The following is a 21,082-nucleotide window of genomic DNA, read 5'->3' on the forward strand; positions in this document are numbered from 1 at the left end:
GGAGATGAATCCCTTTCAGAGGATCGGGATGGGACGGATGATTCCTCTTCGGGGGAATCAGGTGGAGAGGGACCCTCTGCGACTTCCCAAGAGGAGAAAGTCTTAGTGCAGATCCTCACTGGATTGGTCCGCTCCACATTTAGGTTGCCCATACCTGAAACTGCTAAGGAATCCTCTTCTGCTTTGGGGTCACTGAAACCTTTCCAAGCAGCACATGCTTTTCCTGTTCATACTTTACTTGAAAAGCTCATTTATTCTGAGTGGGATCACCCAGACAAACGTTTTTTTCCGCCGAGAAAGTTTTCAACACTTTATCCGATGGAAGAAAAGTTTATTAAAATGTAAGGAATACCGGCTATTGATGCCGCCATTTCCTCCGTAAATAATAGCCTGACTTGTCCTGTAGACAATGCTCAGATGCTCAGGGATCCTGTAGATAAGAGGATGGAATCCCTATTGAAGGATGTTTTCTCCTTAGCAGGATCAGTGGCCCAACCTGCAGTAGCAGCGATTGGAGTCTGTCAATACTTAAGAGACCATGTTAAGCAGGTCATCAAAGTATTACCTGAACAGCAGGCCCAGGGGTTTGCTAACCTTCCAGCGGCCTTATGCTTTGTGGTTGACGCCATTAGAGATTCTATCGTGCAAACCTCCCGTCTTTCACTGGGGTTGGTGCATATACGTAGAATCCTATGGTTGAAAAATTGGTCAGCCGAAGCACCATGTAAGAAGCTACTGGCTGGGTTTCCATTTCGTGGTGCAAGGTTGTTTGGAGAGGACTTGGATAACTATATCAAGAGAATCTCTTGTGGGAAAAGCACTCTCTTACCTGTCAAGAAGAAGAGTAAGCGTCCCTCTTTCAAACGGACTCTTTCCCCAGCGCCGGGGGCTTCAGCCTCCAGGCAGTCTCGACGGCCGCCTCCATCGGGGTCCAGAGACTAGAGTCAACCCCAGGGACAAAAGAAGTCCTGGGGAAAGAAGCCTACTAGGCAAAACACTAAGACCTCTGCATGAGGGGGCGCCCCCGCTCACTCGAGTGGGGGGAAGACTGCGACAGTTCTCAGAGCTCTGGCACGAGGACTTCCAGGACAGATGGGTAGTCTCCACGGTAACCTTAGGGTACAAGCTGGAGTTTCAGGAATTCCCTTCTCCTCGGTTCCTCAGATCAAATGTTCCCAGAGACCCAGAGAAGAAGCAGTCGCTCCTTCTAGCGTTAGAGCGACTTTTGTCGCAGGAGGTCATTATGATAGTTCCCGCAAAGGACCAGGGATTGGGCTTCTATTCCAACCTTTTTACGGTCCAAAAGCCAAATGGGGATGTCAGGCCCATTTTGGACTTAAGGGATCTGAACCGATTCCTAAGGATATAATCCTTCCGCATGGAATCAATTCGAACAGTAGTTCCCACCCTGCAGGGAGGAGAATTTCTGGCATCAATAGACATCAGAGATGCATATCTGCATGTGCCCATTTTTCCTGCTCATCAGAAGTTTCTGCGCTTCGAGGTAGGAGGGCGCCATTTCCAGTTTGTGGCTCTGCCTTTCAGGATAGCCACTGCACCTCGAGTGTTCACAAAGATCTTGGCTCCTCCTCTGGCCAGATTAAGGGCTCAGGGTATAGCTGTCATAGCATACCTAGACGACCTGCTCTTGATAGACCGGTCGGTAGCCTCTTTGAATGTAAACTTGAGGACCACGTTAGGTATCTAGAATACCTGGGTTGGATCCTCAACTTAGAAAAGTCTTTCCTAAAACCAGTAAGAAGACTGGAGTATTTAGGTCTGATTATAGATACAAGCCAGGAGAAAATATTTCTACCCCAGGCAAAGATCACTGCTTTGAGAGATTGATTCTGACAGTAAGGACCAAGAAGGGTCCCTCAGTCCGCCTTTGTATGAGGCTACTAGGGAAGATGGTGTCTTCATTCGAAGCAGTTCCCTATGCTCAGTTTCACTCAAGAATGCTGCAACACAGTATTCTGTCGACCTGGAACAAGAAGGTTCAGGCATTAGACTTTCCGATGCACCTATCGCATGCGGTGCGTCAGAGCCTCAATTGGTGGCTCATACCCGAAAACCTGCAGAAGGGGAAATCCTTTCTACCGGTTACCTGGACGGTGGTAACAACAGATGCCAGTCTGTTAGGTTGGGGAGCAGTTCTGGAACAGGCTGCGGTCCAAGGGGTATGGTCCAAGACAGAGAGGACCTTACCCATCAACATTCTGGAGATCCGGGCGATACATCTAGCTCTAAAGGCCTGGACTATCAGGCTACAGGGTTGTCCGGTCAGGATCCAGTCCGACAATGCCACAGCAGTGGCTTATGTCAATCATCAGGGAGGCACCCGGAGCCGAGCTGCTCAAAAAGAGGTGAACCAGATCTTAGTCTGGGCAGAGATGCATGTGCCATGCATATCGGCAGTTTTCATCCCGGGAATAGAGAATTGGCAGGCGGACTATCTAAGTCGCCAGCAGTTACTTCCAGGGGAATGGTCTCTGCATCCCGACGTCTTTTGGGCCATATGTCAAAGATGGGGGGTTCCAGATGTAGATCTCTTTGCATCCCGATTCAACAAAAAGATAGACAGATTTGTGGCAAGGACAAAAGATCCTCTTGCATGCGGGACGGATGCGTTGGTGATTCCGTGGCATCGGTTCTCACTGATTTACGCATTCCCGCCTATTCTGCTACTACCACGACTCCTTCGCAGGATCAGGCAGGAAAGGAAGTCGGTACTTCTGGTGGCCCCCGCTTGGCCCAGAAGGACTTGGTATGCAGAAATAGTAAGGATGACGGTAGGTTCCCCGTGGACACTACCGGAACGCCCAGACCTGTTATCTCAAGGTCCAGTGTTCCATCCTGCCTTACAAACGCTAAATTTGACGGTTTGGCTATTGAGACCCATGTTCTGAAGAGTCGTGGGCTCTCAGGTCCTGTCATATCTACCTTGATTAATGCAAGGAAGCCAGCTTCCAGGATGATTTATCATAGAGTCTGGAAGGCTTATATAACCTGGTGTGAATCCAGAGGTTGGCATCCCAGGAAATATGTCATAGGTAGAATCCTTGATTTTCTACAGATGGGATTAGAGATGAAGCTGGGCTTGGGTACCATCAAGGGCCAGGTCTCTGCTTTATCAGTATTATTTCAGCGGCCACTTGCTTCGCATTCTTTGGTCCGAAACTTTATGCAGGGGGTGATGCGTCTTAATCCTCCGGTTAAAGCGCCCCTAAACCCCTGGGACTTGAATTTGGTCCTGGCTGTGTTACAGAAACGGCCTTTTGAACCAATAAGTCAGATTCCTTTGGTCTTGTTGACAAGGAAATTAATTTTTCTGGTGGCATCTCTTCTGCTAGAAGAGTATCAGAATTAGCAGCTCTTTCCTGTAAGGAGCCTTATTTGATTATACACAAGGATAGAGTGGTACTACGCCCTCATCCTAGTTTTTTACCGAAGGTGGTTTCTGATTTTCATTTAAACCAAGACATTGTTCTACCTTCCTTTTTTCCAAATCCCTGTTCTCCGGAAGAGAGATCTCTACATTCGTTGGATGTAGTAAGAGCAGTTAAGGCCTATCTAGGGGCAACTACTCAGATCCGCAAGATGGATGTTTTGTTTGTGCTGCCAGAGGGTCCCAATAGAGGACAGGCAGCGTCAAAAGCTACCATTTCTAAATGGATTCGACAGTTGATCATTCAAGCTTACGGTTTGAAACAGAAGATTCCTCCGTTTCAGATCAGGGCACATTCCACAAGGGCTATTGGTGCTTCTTGGGCAGTGCATCACCGGGCCTCTATGGCTCAAATCTGCAAGGCCGCAACCTGGTCTTCAGTTCATACATTCACCAGATTCTATCAGGTGGATGTGAGAAGGCATGAGGATATCGCCTTTGGGCGTAGTGTGCTGCAGGCAGCGGTACAGGGTCCTCAGGTCTGATTGCACCCTACTTGGTCGTGGTTCCCCCCCCTCAGGTAGCATTGCTCTGGGACATCTCATCAGTAATTACTGTGGCTCTGTGTCCCGTGATGTTCGAGAAAGAAAATAGGATTTTTTAAAACAGCTTACCTGTAAAATCCTTTTCTTTCGAAGGACATCACGGGACACAGAGGTCCCGCCCCTCTTCTAATACACTATATTGCTTGGCTACAAAACTGAGGTATCCCTGCAAGGGGGAGGGATTATATAGGGGGTTGAACTTCCTGATAGGGTGTGCCAGTGTCCAATCACCAGTGATACCTATATAACCCATCAGTAATTACTGTGGCTCTGTGTCCCGTGATGTCCTTTGAAAGAAAAGGATTTTACAGGTAAGCTGTTTTAAAAAATCCTATTTTTCCTATTCTATGCTCAATTAGAATATGCTGTAGTTCTCCGGCACCAATTCAGTTAGGATGACGTTGCAGTCGGGTGTTAGCCAGCTTTCCGTGATGAACAGGCAATCTATGTTGTTTTGGGTGATGAAGTTGTGGACTTCCAGTTTGTGCTTGACTGAAAATCTGGTGTTGATCAGGGCGCATGCTAATTGTTGTGGTTGAATTGGTGATTTCCTGTGTTTAATGGCTGATTGTAGGTTGGTCCTTAGTAATTGTTCCTTTTTTAGTATTTGAATGGAGGTTGGTAATGTTGAGGTGGTATTTCTTAGCCTGTGGAGGGCGTCCGCTGAGTATTTGAAGTTGCACATGGTGAGAAAAAAAGTTAATGTTGATAGGATGATACGCTAATGATACTGATAAAGCGACGATGAGGTGCTGAGAAGATGATGGTCCTGAAGGTTGCCGCTGATAAAGGGGTGATGTTGCTGATGGTGTTGATGATGGTCCGAAGTTCAGGTAGTGGTGATGGAGGGGGGCCCCCGCTGACCTACCACCCTCCCGTTGATCCAGAGGAAGGCGAAAAACCCCTAGCTGTGCTGGCCAATTGCTGCAGCAGAGGAAAAAATTCCTTCCTGACCCCCTGAGGGGCGATCGGACCTGAGGACCCTGGATCAACTGCTAATGGGTGGTGCCCCATTAAGTACTTACCTGACCGGGGTAGTCCAGAGGTGGAGAGAGAAGGGAGGAAGATGAGGGGGGTGGGAGGCTGTTTGAACAGAAGGAAAGGGCGCTAGGGTGAACCTAGGCCACTACTTACCAGTCCTGCAGCCGCGTCTGGGTGGATTAAGATGGACGCCGGAGATGGGCCTGGGCCGTGGTTGTCTTGGCTCTCTGTGTCCCCCAGTGCCTCTACGGTGAGGTCCGGTGGCGGAGGGGGAGGTGTTCAGGGTAGGAAAGGGCTGCTGGCCCCCTGAAACAGAAGTGGGGGTGGCCCCCTGAAACAGGAGCTAGGCCGCAGCCGCGGTCTGTCCCTCGTGTCTAGCTGGCTAGAGAAGGGGTGACTGGACGGCGGCTGTGGATGGTGCCCTGGTGAGCTGGGGCTGAGTGGGGGTCGGCTGAGACCGGGTTCCGGGGATGAGTTCTGGGTGGCTGGTGGAGTGCTGCGGCCGCATCTGGGTGGACCAAGATGGCCAACGAGCCGCGGGCTGTCCAGATGCTCAGGCTCCCGATGCGGCTATGGTCCTGTCCGTGAAGGTGGGTTGGGTCCGGTTGGAGGGAGTGCGCGGGCCTGCCGATCAAGGGTGGGAGGGGGAGAAGCGGGGGTGAAGCGGCAGGCCGGCACTGGGCCGGAACCGCGGCCTGTCTTGTGAGGCTATCCGATGAGGCTGGCGGCTAAAGTAGAGGTGTCTGGATGGCCGTGGACGGCACGATGAAGAGCTGGGGGCTCAGCTGAGGCGAGTAGGGTCCGGGTGGTCCCGTTCAGGTTCCTGGTACAGGTTGCTGGGGATCCCGGTTCTGTTCTCCTGGGGAGTCTGGGGAGGAGTCATGGGTGGCTGGATGGCCGGAGCTTCTGACACACGCCTGCTCTCTGGCATTGGGGGAGGTAAGCAATTCCACAGGCTTGGTGGTCAGTGGGAGTTAAAAAAAAAAAAAAAAAATTAATTCATTGGTGTCTTTGTGAGAATAGTGCTCCATCATTGGTGTCAGTGGGAGACTTCCGCATCTTTGGTGTCAGTGGGAGGAATAGTACCCCATTGTTGGTGTCAGTGGGGGGGATAATACACCATTGTTGGTGTCAGTGGGGGGATAGAACCCCATTGTTGGTGTCAGTGGGGGGGGATAGTACACCATTGTTGGTGTCAGTGGGGGGGGGATATTACACCATTGTTGGTGTTAATGGGGGGGGGGGGGATAGTGCTTCGTGTTTAGTGTCAGTGGAAGAAATAGTGCCCCAAGGGCCAGATAAAGGCAAGCAAAGGCCACAGTTTGTAGACCGCTGATCTTATGTGTATACTGAGTGTAGCACCTGTGACATCTAACTCTCCTACAATGTATGCTTGTTGCATAGTTATGGTAACACCAGCTGTTTTCAAAAGAGTATTCGTAAAAGACTGATTTTTCATCCCAATGCCCTTGATTTCTGGAACTATCAAAGGATAGTATTTGGAGGACTCATTGTTAAAGTAAAAACTTTATGTAAATAAATGAATTGGATGTGACCTGGCACGCTCGCTTAAGCACACATGGCGTGCCTCCATCCTTAAATTGGTGGAGAGATAATTGGGACTTTAAGTGAGGCCTGCCATTTCAAAATGGAGACAAAATCAATACATGAATGAAATTACAATACATGATTTATTGTTGCAAACTAAAAATTCATTCCAGATTATTGAGAAAAACATTGATATATATATATATATATATATATATATATATATATATATATATAATGTGTATATATGTATGTAGTCACATGACTTACACTAAACTATGCTGCTCATAGCATGCAATACAATTGATAAATAGATGGGAAAAATATATATAGGATAAAAGTACATAATGAGACCAGGTATCTATTGTGATGATGTAATATGCTAGAAAGGGAGATAAATATTGGTTGTTAGGGATGTCCTCTAGTAAAAGGGGGGAATATAAGGGTATATATATTTTCCAACAAATGGGAACAAGAGTGGATAACTTACTGCACAGCCTCAAAGCTGGGCCCGATGTCGCACAGGAGAGTGGGGATACCGGGTGTAGCATCTCCCCCGGGGTTGAGACGGGGGGACCCCCCAAGGACCAAGGAGAGTACCCAAGGGACGACAGGGTGGTCATAGCATGATCCAGTGTGGTGTATGTGCCCGTAACGTGCATAGTGTCCTGTAGGGAATATGTGATAAATAATAAATTAATTAGTGGGGATGTGGAAATGTGAAGATATCTCTAAGTGTACCCAACAAGGGGACTACATACGGGGGTGTGTGTATAATTACACCCAAATAAAAATAAAGTAGAAATGATAAAAATGAAAAACATACCAAAAAGTGATGACAAAACTCCTGGTAAAATGTGAATAGGGGAATGAATTAGCCCCAATGTTGATCTGTGAATGGTATGTGTAAACCAGCTCAAATCTGCGTGTGCTTCCAAGTGAGTGAATCAAGCAGACCGCCAGTCGTCCCAGGTAGCTTAATACTCCCCGTCCAGGGCGGGGCCCGTCAGCGCCATGCTAGATTGGCCAAGCAGCACGAGGGAGGCGTGGCCTGCGGCCAGAGATGGAAAGGAATGTCAAAGACGTCAGTGATGCCTCATGCGCAGCGGCAATGCATGACGTTGATGCGTGGGAGGCCAGGCCCCGCCCCAACCAATTGGTGAGGGGGAGGAACGGACTGCCGTATATCGCAACTCCGGAGGCAGAAAGACAGACACCTGGCCCCCATCAAACCTATGCTGGGCCAGACGAGGGATTAAGAAGTAATTAAAGGAAAATATTTGGTGTTTTCCACCCAAATATGGTCAGACAGTGAATTGGATGTGACTTAACACGCTTGCTTAAACACACATGCCGTGCCTCCATCCCTAAATTTGTTTGTAGAAAGGAGAGATAATTGGGACTTTAAGTGTAAATAAGTATTGCACTACCAAATTACATTAATATTTTAAGCAAAAATATCAAATTCTTCCCACAATTAATAAATTATTGTTACAAAGCTCACAGCCCAGGCATCCCAGGTCAAGTAGTCTCTGCATAAAAATACTTCCTCTTCCTCACTGTGCTCTCAAATTACATGCACATTAAACTATGAAGGGGTTTTCTCCCCTATTTGAAGTGAATAGCACTGTAAACGGTATCTTTGGGTTACTTTTTTGCTTAAATATAATAGCATCTACATATACATGAACCAGCATGGGGGGGGGGAATTTGTTCTAGCCAGCACCCCAAGAATATGGTTCGTTAGTGTATGATTATATTAAAAAAAAAAACTTTGTTAATTAAATGAACGTGTGTATGCCGGTTTTTACTCAGTGGATGTATTTTTTTTTCCAAAATGAGTTGTGGAAATAAAGTTCCTGACAGGTTAAATTTACAGCAACAGAATGATTTTCCAAAAAAACTGTTCATTTTTATATATATATATATATATATATATATATATATATATATATATATATATATATATATATATATATATATATATATATATATATATATTATAATATAATTTTGTTTTTTTTTCTTTTTATTGGATTTTAAAAAGGTATAGTTATGCAAAACAAAGCCTATTGGGCATACCCAGGCTTAAATAAACACAATATGACCTAACAACACAACTTAACACAAAACGCACTTAACACAAAACGCAATAGCAACCAATGTCTGACTCCTAGGGCAAATTAATTTTTGCCACTGAAGGCACTATAACTAACATACAAAGAGGATTGTTCCTACAGCGCCTACCTTTTTATCCTATCTAAAGGCTACTGTGAAGTTACCAGGATTTACAGAATTGTCATCTCAGGGCTTAGTCCAGTGTGCTCCTGGATGATGCCCAAACAAAGAGGGCACCATCTGGCCAGAAAGGAACATTATGGTATCACCGGGGAAAGCTCAGTGTGCATAGTTAGACAAACATATTTTTTTAGTATACATACAACGTGAACTAAAGTATCTGGCACTTGGTCCACTTGAAGCAAGTAGAGTAAGAATCCAGGCTTTGCGTGCTTTATCACGTCAACATTTAACAGATTATGTTTACTTTTGATGTAGTTAGCTGTTGAATGTTTTCTTTTGAGATAGTGGCTGAATAGCAGTGGGGGTCAACTTTGTAAATCTAGAAGGCTTCAAGTTGATGTCCAACATGTCAGGTTTTGCCACTGCTTCAAGTGGGTGACACAGCAAAAGACACACCACGTCCTGCATGCAGAGTGCTGGCGGGCTGGGTGTTGAACACCAGGGCTGGATGGTCATGGAAAAATCATGAAAAAAACTTACGTTTTTGATCAAATTCTGAGATGAAAATATAGTGTTGTACAAATGCATTATTTTTTATTTTTTTTTATTTTGAAGATGCCCTACAAGCAATAATAACACATGCTTTATGTCTATTTTATTGCACAGCGCTGGAAGCAGTCTTGGGAAACACATCGAGCTCAAATGATGAGACCATTCGAAAAGTGGAAAGAGGATCTCGACTTGTTACAGTAGTTCCACAGGATACCAAAGTCATTTTACAGGTTATTCTGAATTTTATTTTGAAAGAAATTGTGATATATAATTTCATATAGTAGTAGTAACTTTATTTGCACTTCTAGTGTAGTTAAAAATATTGATTAGTTAAATGATGTTGAAGTATTCAATGTTGGTGTATCTGTGTATGTAGTGTGATGTAATTTATTTTTCTTAAAGTGTATCTTTAGCCAACATGATGCAAGGGGAAATCTACTCCTTCCAAGGGTTCTGTTCCCAACTGTTTCCTTTTAGAGCCTTTTCACACTGAGCCGCCGTTGGCATTGTTAGTGGTAAAGCGCCGCTAGTTGTAGCGGCGCTTTACCTCTGTTTTAGCGCTTTTAACCCCTGCTAACGGCCAAAGAAAGGGTTTAAATGTGCCTGTGTAGCTCTGAAGAGCTTTGCAGGGCAGGAGCGATGGAAAAGTGGTGTATACACTGCTCCTCCACCGCCCCAAAGATGCTGCTTGCAGGACTTTTTTTTTAATGTCCTGCCAGTGCAGCGCCCCAGTGTGAAAGCACTCAGGCTTTCACATTGGGGTGGCAAGGGAGGCGTTTTTCAGGTGCTTTACAGGTGCTGTTTTTAGCCCTTTAGCGCCTGAAAAACAACTGTGAAACTGTGAAAGGGGTCTAATGGTTAGGGATCCCATTAATAGTCAAGCCTTATATATTTGTGCACTGATGAGAATTGTGTATGCTGCTTTTAGTGACCTTATTACAATGTTAGTTGCTAGATCACAGATTTGGAACAAGCGTGCAGATAAGTAATTCATTTTTGCTGTTCTGGGTCAGTGACTCAAAGTATCGAAGCCATAGACAACCAGGCAATTCACAATTTCAAAAAGAGGTCAGAAAAGGCAGCCTCCAAATTTCTTTTAGTACGGGTTATTTAAAGGCTAAGTTCAGCTTTAACAAAAAATAATAAATGCAGTTTTTGCGAGTAGAAAAATGTGTATGTATTATGTTTTTACCCAGGAGCCTGCAAAGCATTGCACCCACGATCAGTGGATCACGGGTGCATATGTCGTGCTCTTCCGGGCTTTCAGTTGCTGAGCTGCAGGTAGTATCAATGGTCTCTATGGAATGGATCTATTATAACCCCGTCGGGATTTTTATTTGTCCTATTTGGGAGATTACCTTCACTTCCTGTCCCATAGCCACAACAGGAAGTGAAAGGAAATTGCTCCAAAGTGGTTTTCAGTACAAACCAAAATGTGGGATTTTATTAAACTTTCGATGATGATAGTAAACATGACAGAGAGGGTGAAACTCTCCAACAGGGGGACAGAAAGCATTAAAAACCCATCGGGTGTTCTATTCCCTCCCCTCTCTGTCCAAAATTTTATAAAAGTGTTGCATTTAGCTAAATTGTAAGGATAAAAACTTGTCTTCTATTATCCCTAATTCATGAATGACTTCTAAACATTCTTCATCAGCTGACCTAATATATTGTTGCTATGGTTGATGATATCTTTGTGGGGTTTTTTTTATACGAAAGGTAATGTGTTTCTGTGCAGACTTGAAATACCTGTTTTGTGTTTGCAACCTCTTTTCCTTAAATAATTTACACAGAAAAATAATTTACTTAGTATAGGTGCACTGTCTCCCAAGCAGCAATATAGGTAAATGGCAAACCTGGCACAACAAGCACATTAGGCTTTGTGTGTCCAGCCACATTTTGGCAAGTCTGGAGATGTAATTAACAGCTAAGTTCACTTTGAAAAAAAAAAAAAAAAACGTAAATCCTGATGATTTTGCAGGAAACATGTGCATTTATTTTTTTTCACATGAGCCTGCAAAGCATTAAACCCATGATCCCTATACAGGTGTAACGTGTTACTAAAAGGGGGGGGGGGGGGTAGCCTTTAGATGCATACAGTATATCACTACCACTGTAGTTATATTCTGCAAATGCATTGTGAACTTGATCAAACAACTCCAACTACTTTCTGCAGTGGATAAAAATTTAACGGCTCATAACTTTTCCACAACTTTTTACCCTGTAGAATGTGTTAATTTGGATTTGATTGTGTGTGTGTGTGTTTTTTGTTTGAGTGGCTTTTTTGATTTATGTCCCATGCCCATTATTTTCTCTAACAGATGCCACGTGGAAATTTAGAAACTATTCACCATAGAGCTCTTGTCCTTGCACAGACACGGAAGTGGTTGGATAGGTGAGTTATCAACTACTAAGTAGTTAGGACATTTACAAAGCTACATAATGTGTTTTTTAAAATGCAGTGCAATATCATTTCAGGAAAAAATACTACTGTTTCTGTCAGAAAATGCGATTTGATTTTTTTCCTGCACTTGTATGATACATGTGCAAAGGTGAAGTTATAGGTTCTATGCGTGGCTGCTTTTAAAAAGCAAGTTATAGATTCCTATATCTGAACAGTAGTTAAAAATCCTAAGTAACCACAATGGGAAATTATCTTGCTTCCATCAACTGTTATTTCTGCTGTTCACATAATGTTGTAGGGGGGATATGGGTAGATGCCTATTGGGGTGGCAGGTATTAGTTTTTCACTTTACAAGGTAACTCCACTTTTGTGGGGGAAAAAATGGCAAATAATAATATAGCATATACAATTGTGATACAAGTCATATTGTTATTGAAAATTACCTTTGCTTTTCAATCTGCAGCTTTGTTATTTTCTGTAAAATGCAATATGGCAGCCTGGAGGTGTTCTGTACACAGAATGTGTATAGAAGGCCCCCAGAAACATAATTTCCTGCTTGTATGATTGGCTCACCAATTTCCCCAGAAGTCCGCACTAAGATACAAATCAGATTTTGTGCAATCCCCTTCAACAACAATGTCATTTTTGGTGAGATACTCCCAATAGGAAATCGCATCTAAGCCCTGGTTCACACCTATGCATTTTCAGTTTTGCGGAAACACGCTACAGTCCATTTAACATGGTTTCCTATGGATGTAGTTCACACCTGTGCATTTTATGGAAAGAGCCAAGGACTTTTTTCTGGTTTTTGGTTCCATAGACTTCAATGGCTCAGAAATGTGTATTGAAAAACACAACATGCACCTGAAATATGCAAACTGCAACCTGCATAGGTGTGAGGTCGGCCTAAAGGGATGCAGACCCTGCAATTTTTCTCATTAAAGCCCTGCAAGTGCAGCAGCTGATGGATAATTATGAAACCACTCCCATTAGATTCACTTACCACGTGGACACAAACAAACGCAAGTGATTTCTTCAGAATAACAAAAGGTAGGCGGCACAGTGGTGTAGTGGATAGCACTTTCAACTAGCAGTAAGAAGGGTTGCTGGTTCGAATCCCAACCATGACACTACCTGCCTGGAGTTTGCATGTTCTCCCTGTGCCTGCATGGGTTTCCTCCGAGTACTCCGGTTTCCTCCCACACTCCAAAGACATGCTGGTAGGTTAATTGGATCCTGTCTAAATTGTCCCTAGTAGGTAGGAATGTGTGTTAGGGACCTTAGATTGTAAGCTCCTTGAGGGTAGGGACTGATGTGAATGTACAATGTAAATTGACAGCGCTATAGAAGTACCTGAAATAAATAATAAAAGGTAGGAATCTGCAACGAAGTTTATTAAAATCCTTGTAATGTACATGGATCACCCAGAGGGGAATGTTTTTTTTTCTCAACAAAAGTAGAGTTACTCTTTAACTGCTCTTCAAATGCTAGGGAAGTAAAGCGTACCTTCGTTTTCAAATTAGTCATATGTTATTGGAAGGAATAGATTGATGGTTAAGACCAGTTGCAAAAATTAAACATCCAAATGTATATATTTGTCTTTCCAGTTGATAACGTGATTATGAGCACGTACAATTAGCCAGAATGAAGAACGATACTATATGGTTGCATTCTTTCAATTTATGGATGTCAGGGCAATCCAATCATTGACTATGAACTAAATAAAAAAAACTGTGTAACAAGATAAAATTGAATAGTTGTTTGGTTTACAATATACGTGGGACCCAAACATTTGGGTTTTTAAGTATCTAATAAAGATGTCACGTGTTGCTGTATGTGTATAGATTTGATCTGTAATTGGAGAACTTGTATTGGCACTGCTAATCATTCAATAGTTGATTCAATCGTCTCATTAAAATGTAGTGCACAATAAAGCACATTGTCTGTTCATTTCAGTGCTAGGGAAAGGCCTCATGCATGCAGGATGTATACCGTATATATTTTTTCTTCTTCCTCTGCTGGATGTCTTTACTCCAGGGAAGGTAGACCCAGCTGAAAAAAATGCTTCAAGCGGTGCTTTGCATGCGTACTCATGCATTTGGTGTTAATGCACCATGTTGACGGGGGGGGGCGTCCCCGTAGTCAGAACACAATAGCTCAGCGGGGGAGATCGCCGCACTAACATCACTTGTGTTAGTACAACAGTCTGTAAGTTTTTCTTTTTGGTGACCCAACATAACAGCTTCATTTGTGTGTAAATTCAAAGGCAGATCCAAAGAGCTTGAAATTTATGAAATGTAGGAAGAATTCTAAACCTTGTCGTGTTTAGGTCTGGGATTAACCAACAGTCAGTTAAGGCTACTGGATTATTTTAAACAGGGATTGATTTATTAAATATTGCATAGCAAAACATTCATGCAATAGACTTGTCTCCACCTATATGTTTTTATTCAAATAACAGTTTTTATTTGTTATCTCAGCAGAGAATAGGACAAAAACAGAACAAAGTAAGCTCCAAGTAATACTGAAACATGGGTACAGCAAATTCAAGCAATGTAGTAACAATTGGCGCAATCTCCTTGCTAGGTCATGCCATGAACTGTCAGGTAATATGGAGTGTACCACAGCTGTGATAAAAACTTTTGAAGTGGAAAAGAGAGTGTGAGAAAAGAACAAGAAGAAAGATAGGGAAAAGGAGAGATTTGGGGAAAAGGGGAAATTAAAGAATGACAGAAAAAGAACACATTAGCTCATCCACTGGCTCAAGAAAGGTCCTCTTGAAGATGCCACAGCTCCCAGACCTTATGTATTTTCAAACTATCCTGTAGTCTAGCTGTCATTCTTTCCATTAGCTCCATGTCTTTTATTCTGGCATACAGAGCGTCTTGGGAAGGCGGGGAGCTCCACTTCCAGTTGAGGGCAACCAGACAGCGTGCAGTGGTAAGGATGTGTCTAAGTAGTTTCTTGTACGGTTTGGGAATTTGTAGTGGTGATACACCAAGCAGGAAAAATGTTAGCGTCAAGGGAACCGACACCTCAAATAGGCGGAATAGCAGGTGCTGTGTTGAATGCCAGAAGGCCACTATCGGGGCAGCTCCAATAGATACGGTAAAGAGTACCTTTATCCCTTTGACAACGCCAGCATCGATCAGAGCTAGATGGATAGATGGCGTGAAGCACGTCTGGAGTCGGGTACCAAAAGTAAAGGATATTATACGCATTTTCCTTGTAAAGCGTGCAAAAGGAGCTCTTAGCCGCCTGGGTCCAGATTAGGCATAGTGATGTATTTGAAGATATCCATAGAACACCCGGCCAGGTAACTCCATATTTGTTTTAAAGTTCAGCAAATGATAGTAGTTTACAAGTTCTAGGGTCTACCAAGTGTCCAAGGTGGAATAAGTTCCGTGTCGCCCAAGGCGAGGACATCTGGTGAGTGAAACTAGCAGGCAGCCTGGGGTTGCAGATAAAGAAGGTTAGGAGCGATTTTGCAGAGCTCGTGTTCGTGAGATAGTTTGCGCCAGAGCGATCTGAGTTGAAACATGGATCCCAAGAGCCTACCCGGGTCCACCTCGCACTCGCATTCCAGAGCAAACTGTTCGGGTGTATGGGTGCCAGCCATATTTTTTTCAATCTCTGTCCACTTATAATAAGAACGTTGAGGGAAGCAGGAGGTTATGACTCATAGTTGGGTTGCTTGGTAATATTTTACAAGGTTAGGGAACGCTAGTCCCCCATCAGATCTGGACGCCATTAATACTGAACGGGGAATCCTATGTAGAGGTCGACCGATATGGGTTTTTCTCTGGCCGATGCCGATATTTAGAAATCGCGGTGGCCGATGGCCGATATAAGATGCCGATTTTTTTTGGGCCGATATATTAGGCAGATTTTTTTTTTTTTTCTTTTTTTTTTCCCTTCATCTCATAAAATCTAGCAGTTAGACCCCTTTCACAATGGGGCGTTTTTCAGGCGCTTTTGGGCTAAAAATAGTGCCTGTAAAGTGCCTGTAAAACGGCTCCCCTGCAGTCTCAGTGTGAAAGCTCGAGTGCTTTCACACTGAGGCGATGCGCTGGCAGGATGTTTAAAAAAAGTCCTGCAAGCGGCATCTTTGGAGCGGTGTATACCGCTCCTCCACCACTCCTGCCCATTGAAATGAATGCGCACCGCTGCCGAAGCGCCTGCAAAGCATTTTGGCAGCAGCGCTTCAGGGGCGCATTTAACCCCTTCCTCAGCCGCTAGCTGGGTTATAAGCGCCCCGCTAGCAGCCGAATAGCGCTGCTAAAATGACGGTAAAGCGCCGCTAAAACTAACAGCGTTTTACCGTCAACGCATGCCCGCTCCAGTGTGATAGCAGCCTTAAGTAATACAGAAAATTTTTTACATTTAAACATTTATTAAACAAAACAAACCTCCAATCAGTTCACTTGTATGTATAATTTAGATAAAAAAAATAAAAATAAAGATATCTTAAATATTAAATACACAAAAACAGGTAATCAAAACTTTTGGACGAAAAAAATGGGCTAACTTTACTGCTTATTTTTTTTTTTATTTCATTAGTGTATTTTTTTTTTTTTAAATTGCGTTTGAAAGACCGCTGCGCAAATACCGTGTGACATAAAACATTGCAACAACCGCTATTTTATTCCCTAGGGTCTCTGCTAAAAAAAAAAATATATATATATATAATGTTTGGGGGTTCTAAGTGATTTTCTAGCAGAAAATACAGGATTTTTACTTGTAAGCAACAAGTGTCAGAAAAGATTTAGTCTTTAACCACTTCCCGCCCGCCCTATAGCGGATTGACGTCCGGGAAGTGGTTCTGTTATCCTGACTGGACGTCATATGACGTCCAGCAGGATAACATGCCGCAGCGCGCCCCCGGGGGCGCGCATCGCGGCGATCGGTGGAGCGGTGTGTCAGTCTGACACACCGCTACACTGATCTTGATAAAAAGCCTCCGGCGGAGGCTCTTTACCACGTGATCAGCCGTGTCCAATCGCGGCTGATCACGCTGTCAATAGGAAGAGCTGTTGATCGACTCTTCCTCACTCGCGTCTGACAGACGCAAGTAGAGGAGAGCCGATCGGCGGCTCTCCTGGCAGGGGGGGTCTGCGCTGATTGTTTATCAGCGCAGCCCCCCCGCAGATCACCACACTGGACCACCAGGGATCGCCACTAGGACCACCAGGGAAGGGGCAACATGTGGATTGCCAGGTATCAACCCCATGGCCATCCACATGTGCCCAGTGTGCCAAATCTGTGCCAATCAGTGCCCACAAATGGGCACTGATTGGCACAATTATGTTGCAGTGATGCCCAGCAATGCCACCCTTAGGGGCATCACTGCAAATAAGCAATGCCATCAGTGCCACCCATCAGTGTCCATTCATGCCACCTGTCAGTGCCCATCCGTGCCCATCTATCAGTGCCCATCCGTGCCAACTATCAGTGCCACCCATAAGTAACCATCAATGCCACCTACGAGTGCCCATCAATGCCACCTATGAGTGCTCATCAGTGCCGCCTATAAGTGCCCATCCGTGCCACCTATGAGTGCCCATCAGTGCCGCATACCAGTGCCACCTATCGGTGCCCATCAGTGCCCATCAGTGCCGCCTATCAGTGCCCATCATCAGTGCCCGTCAGTGCCACCTCATCAGTGCCACCTCATCGGTGCCACCTCATCTGTGCCCATCAGTGCCGCCGTATCAGTGCCCGTCAGTGCAGCCATATCAGTGCCCGTCATTGAAGAAGAAAACGTATTTATTTACAAAAAGTTTTAACAGAAACAAAGAAAAACGTGTTTTTTTTCAAAATTTTCGGTCTTTTTTTATTTGTTGCGCAAAAAATAAAAACCGCAGAGGTGATCAAATACCACCAAAAGAAAGCTCTATTTATGGGAACAAAATGATAAAAAATTTGTTTGAGTACTGTGTAGCATGACCGCGCAATTGTCATTCAAATTGCGACAGCGCTGAAAGCTGAAAATTGGTCTGGGCGGGAAGGTGTCTAAGTGCCTGGTATTGAAGTGGTTAAATGGTTAAACTGAGAACTCCTCCACACAGACTTCAGCTCATTGATAAAAGAACATGAAAAGATACAATGTATCTTCTTATCAGACTTGGCAGGCTGCCCAGGGAGGAGAGAATCCTCTCCACAGATAACTTTCAGACAACTTGCATTGACTTCTATTACAGAAGTCATTTGCAAGTCCCGCTGAAGTTATAATCGGCTTTTTTTATCAGCACAATCCGCCAATGCCGATTAAGTAAAAAAAGCCAAATATCGGCCGATATATCGGTCGACCTCTAATCTTATGTCTCTTATAGTTCCAAACAAAGAGTATCAAATCCGCTTGGAGTGTTCTCAAGTGCGCATAGGGGATGGGAATAGGCAGTGTTTGAAATAAGTATAAGAGTTTAGGGAGGATGGTCATCTTGACTGAGGCCACACGCCCCAGGAGAGATGTGTTGAGTTTTCCATTTTTGTAATAGTTGCATTTCTGATATGGAAGATTTACAAAGTGTGCCACATCCCATGAAAAATGGAATAGAGAGGGACCCCTAGGGGTGGGATTTTTTAGGCATTACCAACACACAGTGTAGAAAAAATAATAATTTTATTCAATAACTATATAGAAAAATACATGTAATGTTAGACAAAATTTGGACATGGAGACATCAAAATTGTACACATTGGTGATACAGAATTCCTATACCCAAAGCGTTTCAGAGATGAGTGTAGTCTCCTTCATCTGGGTTTAACAGGAAATATGTAATCTATAAAATACAAATAGTCAACAATCAATTTAACATATTTAACCCAAATTACATTGCCCATAAGGAAAAGTACTATTGACTTACATTTTATTCAATTGCACATACATAAAATCGTCCAAATCCATTTTAAAAAAGAGAGAGACCCTGTCACGTGGAGTCACTCCGCCATCCCATCCACATTGTCCCTGCTTGGAATGAAACTCTAAAAGAGGTATCTCAAACCCAGATTCGGTATCAGAAGAGAATGTATATGTGGACCATGCCCCAAAATTGAGAAAACGAAGGGGGGACTTAGGTCCTAGATTGGAGAAAATCACGTGTGCTGGGGCCTGTAAAGCAGGATTCCTGAAAAAGATGTAGTAATAAAACGTGTATATGAATAAAGAAAAAATATTGTATATAGATTTATCCATAGTTCAAACAAGAAAACTTGTGGACGAACATACCTGCAATAAAATACATCAAAAATTGCTGGCAACCAGGCTGAGAAGGACACAAATATCGGGAGAGGCTGGGAAAAGATCCAAACACAAATACCCCAAAAGGCTGATCAAAATCCCAATGTGGGAAAAAGAGACAAAAAATGTAATGAGCGTGAGTAGCCGCCCTAATCGTTAAGTTTATGCTAAAATAGCCCAGAGGGAAGATGTAGGAAAAAATATGAGTATAACAGAGATCTACAAAAGACTCACTATAAACGTGTTGGGTCTCCTTTCAGCGACTCCGGATGTTTCCACCTGTTGGCTGTGCTTGTATGCCTGTGATATCTGAGTGTTTATATGCAGGCTAAACTCGGGCGTACTGTCCATCATGCCAAACAGCTGAGCAGCTGGTATGGAAATCAGATTCCATACAGGCCCCCTAAGCCGCGTCCGCGCCGGGCCTTCCCACAGCGTGTACGCGACATGACGTCATGTGCACGCGCTGCGGAATGAAGCGACGCGCACGCAGCCCACCGGCACGGAAATGTCTTCAGGCGAACACACTGGTCGCCCTGGAAACACAGGGGGAGTGACAATGTTGATAGAATACCATCTCACTCCTAAAAAGGACGCTTGAAAAGCGAGCTCACCGTGCCGGGCACACGCAAATCAAAAACCACAACCAATAAAAAAGCAAAAAACATATAGTAACTCGGTCAGGTTGGAAAATTGAAAATGGCACATAAAAGACAAGTTATGTCTTATGAAATCCAAATGTGACAAAATACCGTCACAGGATTGCCGCAATCACATGATCCATAGGGGTATCTAATAGTGAAGGATAGCAGATCGTGGAGGGGATGACGGGTACTGAATGTGGCAGCAATAGATAAACCTGCAGAATATGACTGAGCAAACTTTAGAATACTATACAGGTAAATGTGATACAGCAATCAAAATGTGATCAAATGAATAAATGATCCCCTCTATAGCAGACAGCACAGCAGAGGAGGCAAACAGACAGCATAGAGAATGGACTAAGATAGATTAGACAGGAAGGTGAATGGTATATACACTGAATTTTTAATTTGCATAGATGGGACCCATTATGTGGCTATTTCTCCATCCCTCCTGAGGTGAATCCTTCAAGGAAGGGCTTGAAACAAACTGCCTCATTCAGTCCCGGTGGATGGGTAGCCTTCAACATATATATCCAGCGCAATTCAAGTTGTAGGAGATTTTTGTTCCAGTGTCCTCCTCTGGGATTGGGATGAATACGATCTAAGTTCAAGAATTTGATCTTTGGAAATTTGCCTTGGTGGACAATAGTGGTATGTCTACCCAGGACTAGATCAGGGTTGCATGTCTGCTTGCTCATATGTCAGTAAGCTCGCTTCCAAAAATCAAGTTTAGTCTTACTGACATAGAAGCAACCAAAGTTGAATCTCAGCTGATAAATCACACCAAATGTTCTGCAGTTCTCAAAATGTTTAGGTATGAAGGCCTTGCCATCCGGCAGGATTTTTTTTTGCTGGTATCCATATATTTGCAGTACCCACAGGAACCATACATATGGATACCTCTTTATTTGCAATTTTCAACGCCCAGATCACCCTTGAACTCACTTCATTAATTTAGAAGCAATAGAGGTTGCCCTCTTAAATGTAAAGACGGGAACCTCAGGAATTAAACGACCCAAGGATGGGTCCTTAGTAAGCACATGCCAAAATCTAGTGTAGCACTAGATTTTGGATTTTTTGGGGTCTAAGATGTCAGTGTAGGCAAATTTAGGCCTGTGCTTTAAGTTAGGCCTGTTTGTTTTGATTTGAGATTGGGAGTGTTTAGTGTAGTGGTGGGTGTGACCACCTGTGCTCTTACTCAGAGGCGTCTCCCCTGTTTTCAGCCAGAATGTTCTGGAAGAGGAGGGCGGGCCTGAATTGGATTGGCAGGTAGCTCATGTGAGGAGCTCTGATCAATTGCCATTCGGTATTGGCGGGGGGCAGGCCTCCCATATAAGCTGGGGTCACATGCTGTGACCGGGGAACACAGGACTTGCACTTTGGAGAAGATCAGTGAAGGAGAAGTAACAGCAGGACTGAGGAGAGTAGAACAAAGTTCTGTGACCGGGGAACACAGAACTTGCCCTTTGGAGAAGGTCA

The 21,082-nt window shown here is 44.0% G+C and overlaps 1 protein-coding gene across 2 annotated transcripts in view; it reads left to right on the forward strand.

The window, feature by feature from the left end:
* Positions 1-21,082, forward strand: part of ELP1 (elongator acetyltransferase complex subunit 1) — a 156,875-nt gene that overhangs the window by 68,213 nt on the left and 67,580 nt on the right. For both annotated transcript variants that reach the window (XM_073598677.1, XM_073598669.1), the window contains exons 19-20: positions 9,430-9,545; positions 11,637-11,710. In XM_073598677.1, the coding sequence (XP_073454778.1) occupies positions 9,430-9,545; positions 11,637-11,710 (190 nt within the window). The remainder of the gene's footprint in view (positions 1-9,429; positions 9,546-11,636; positions 11,711-21,082) is intronic.

Source organism: Aquarana catesbeiana, linkage group LG01 (genome assembly GCF_042186555.1).
Source record: "Aquarana catesbeiana isolate 2022-GZ linkage group LG01, ASM4218655v1, whole genome shotgun sequence".
NCBI lineage: Eukaryota > Metazoa > Chordata > Amphibia > Anura > Ranidae > Aquarana > Aquarana catesbeiana.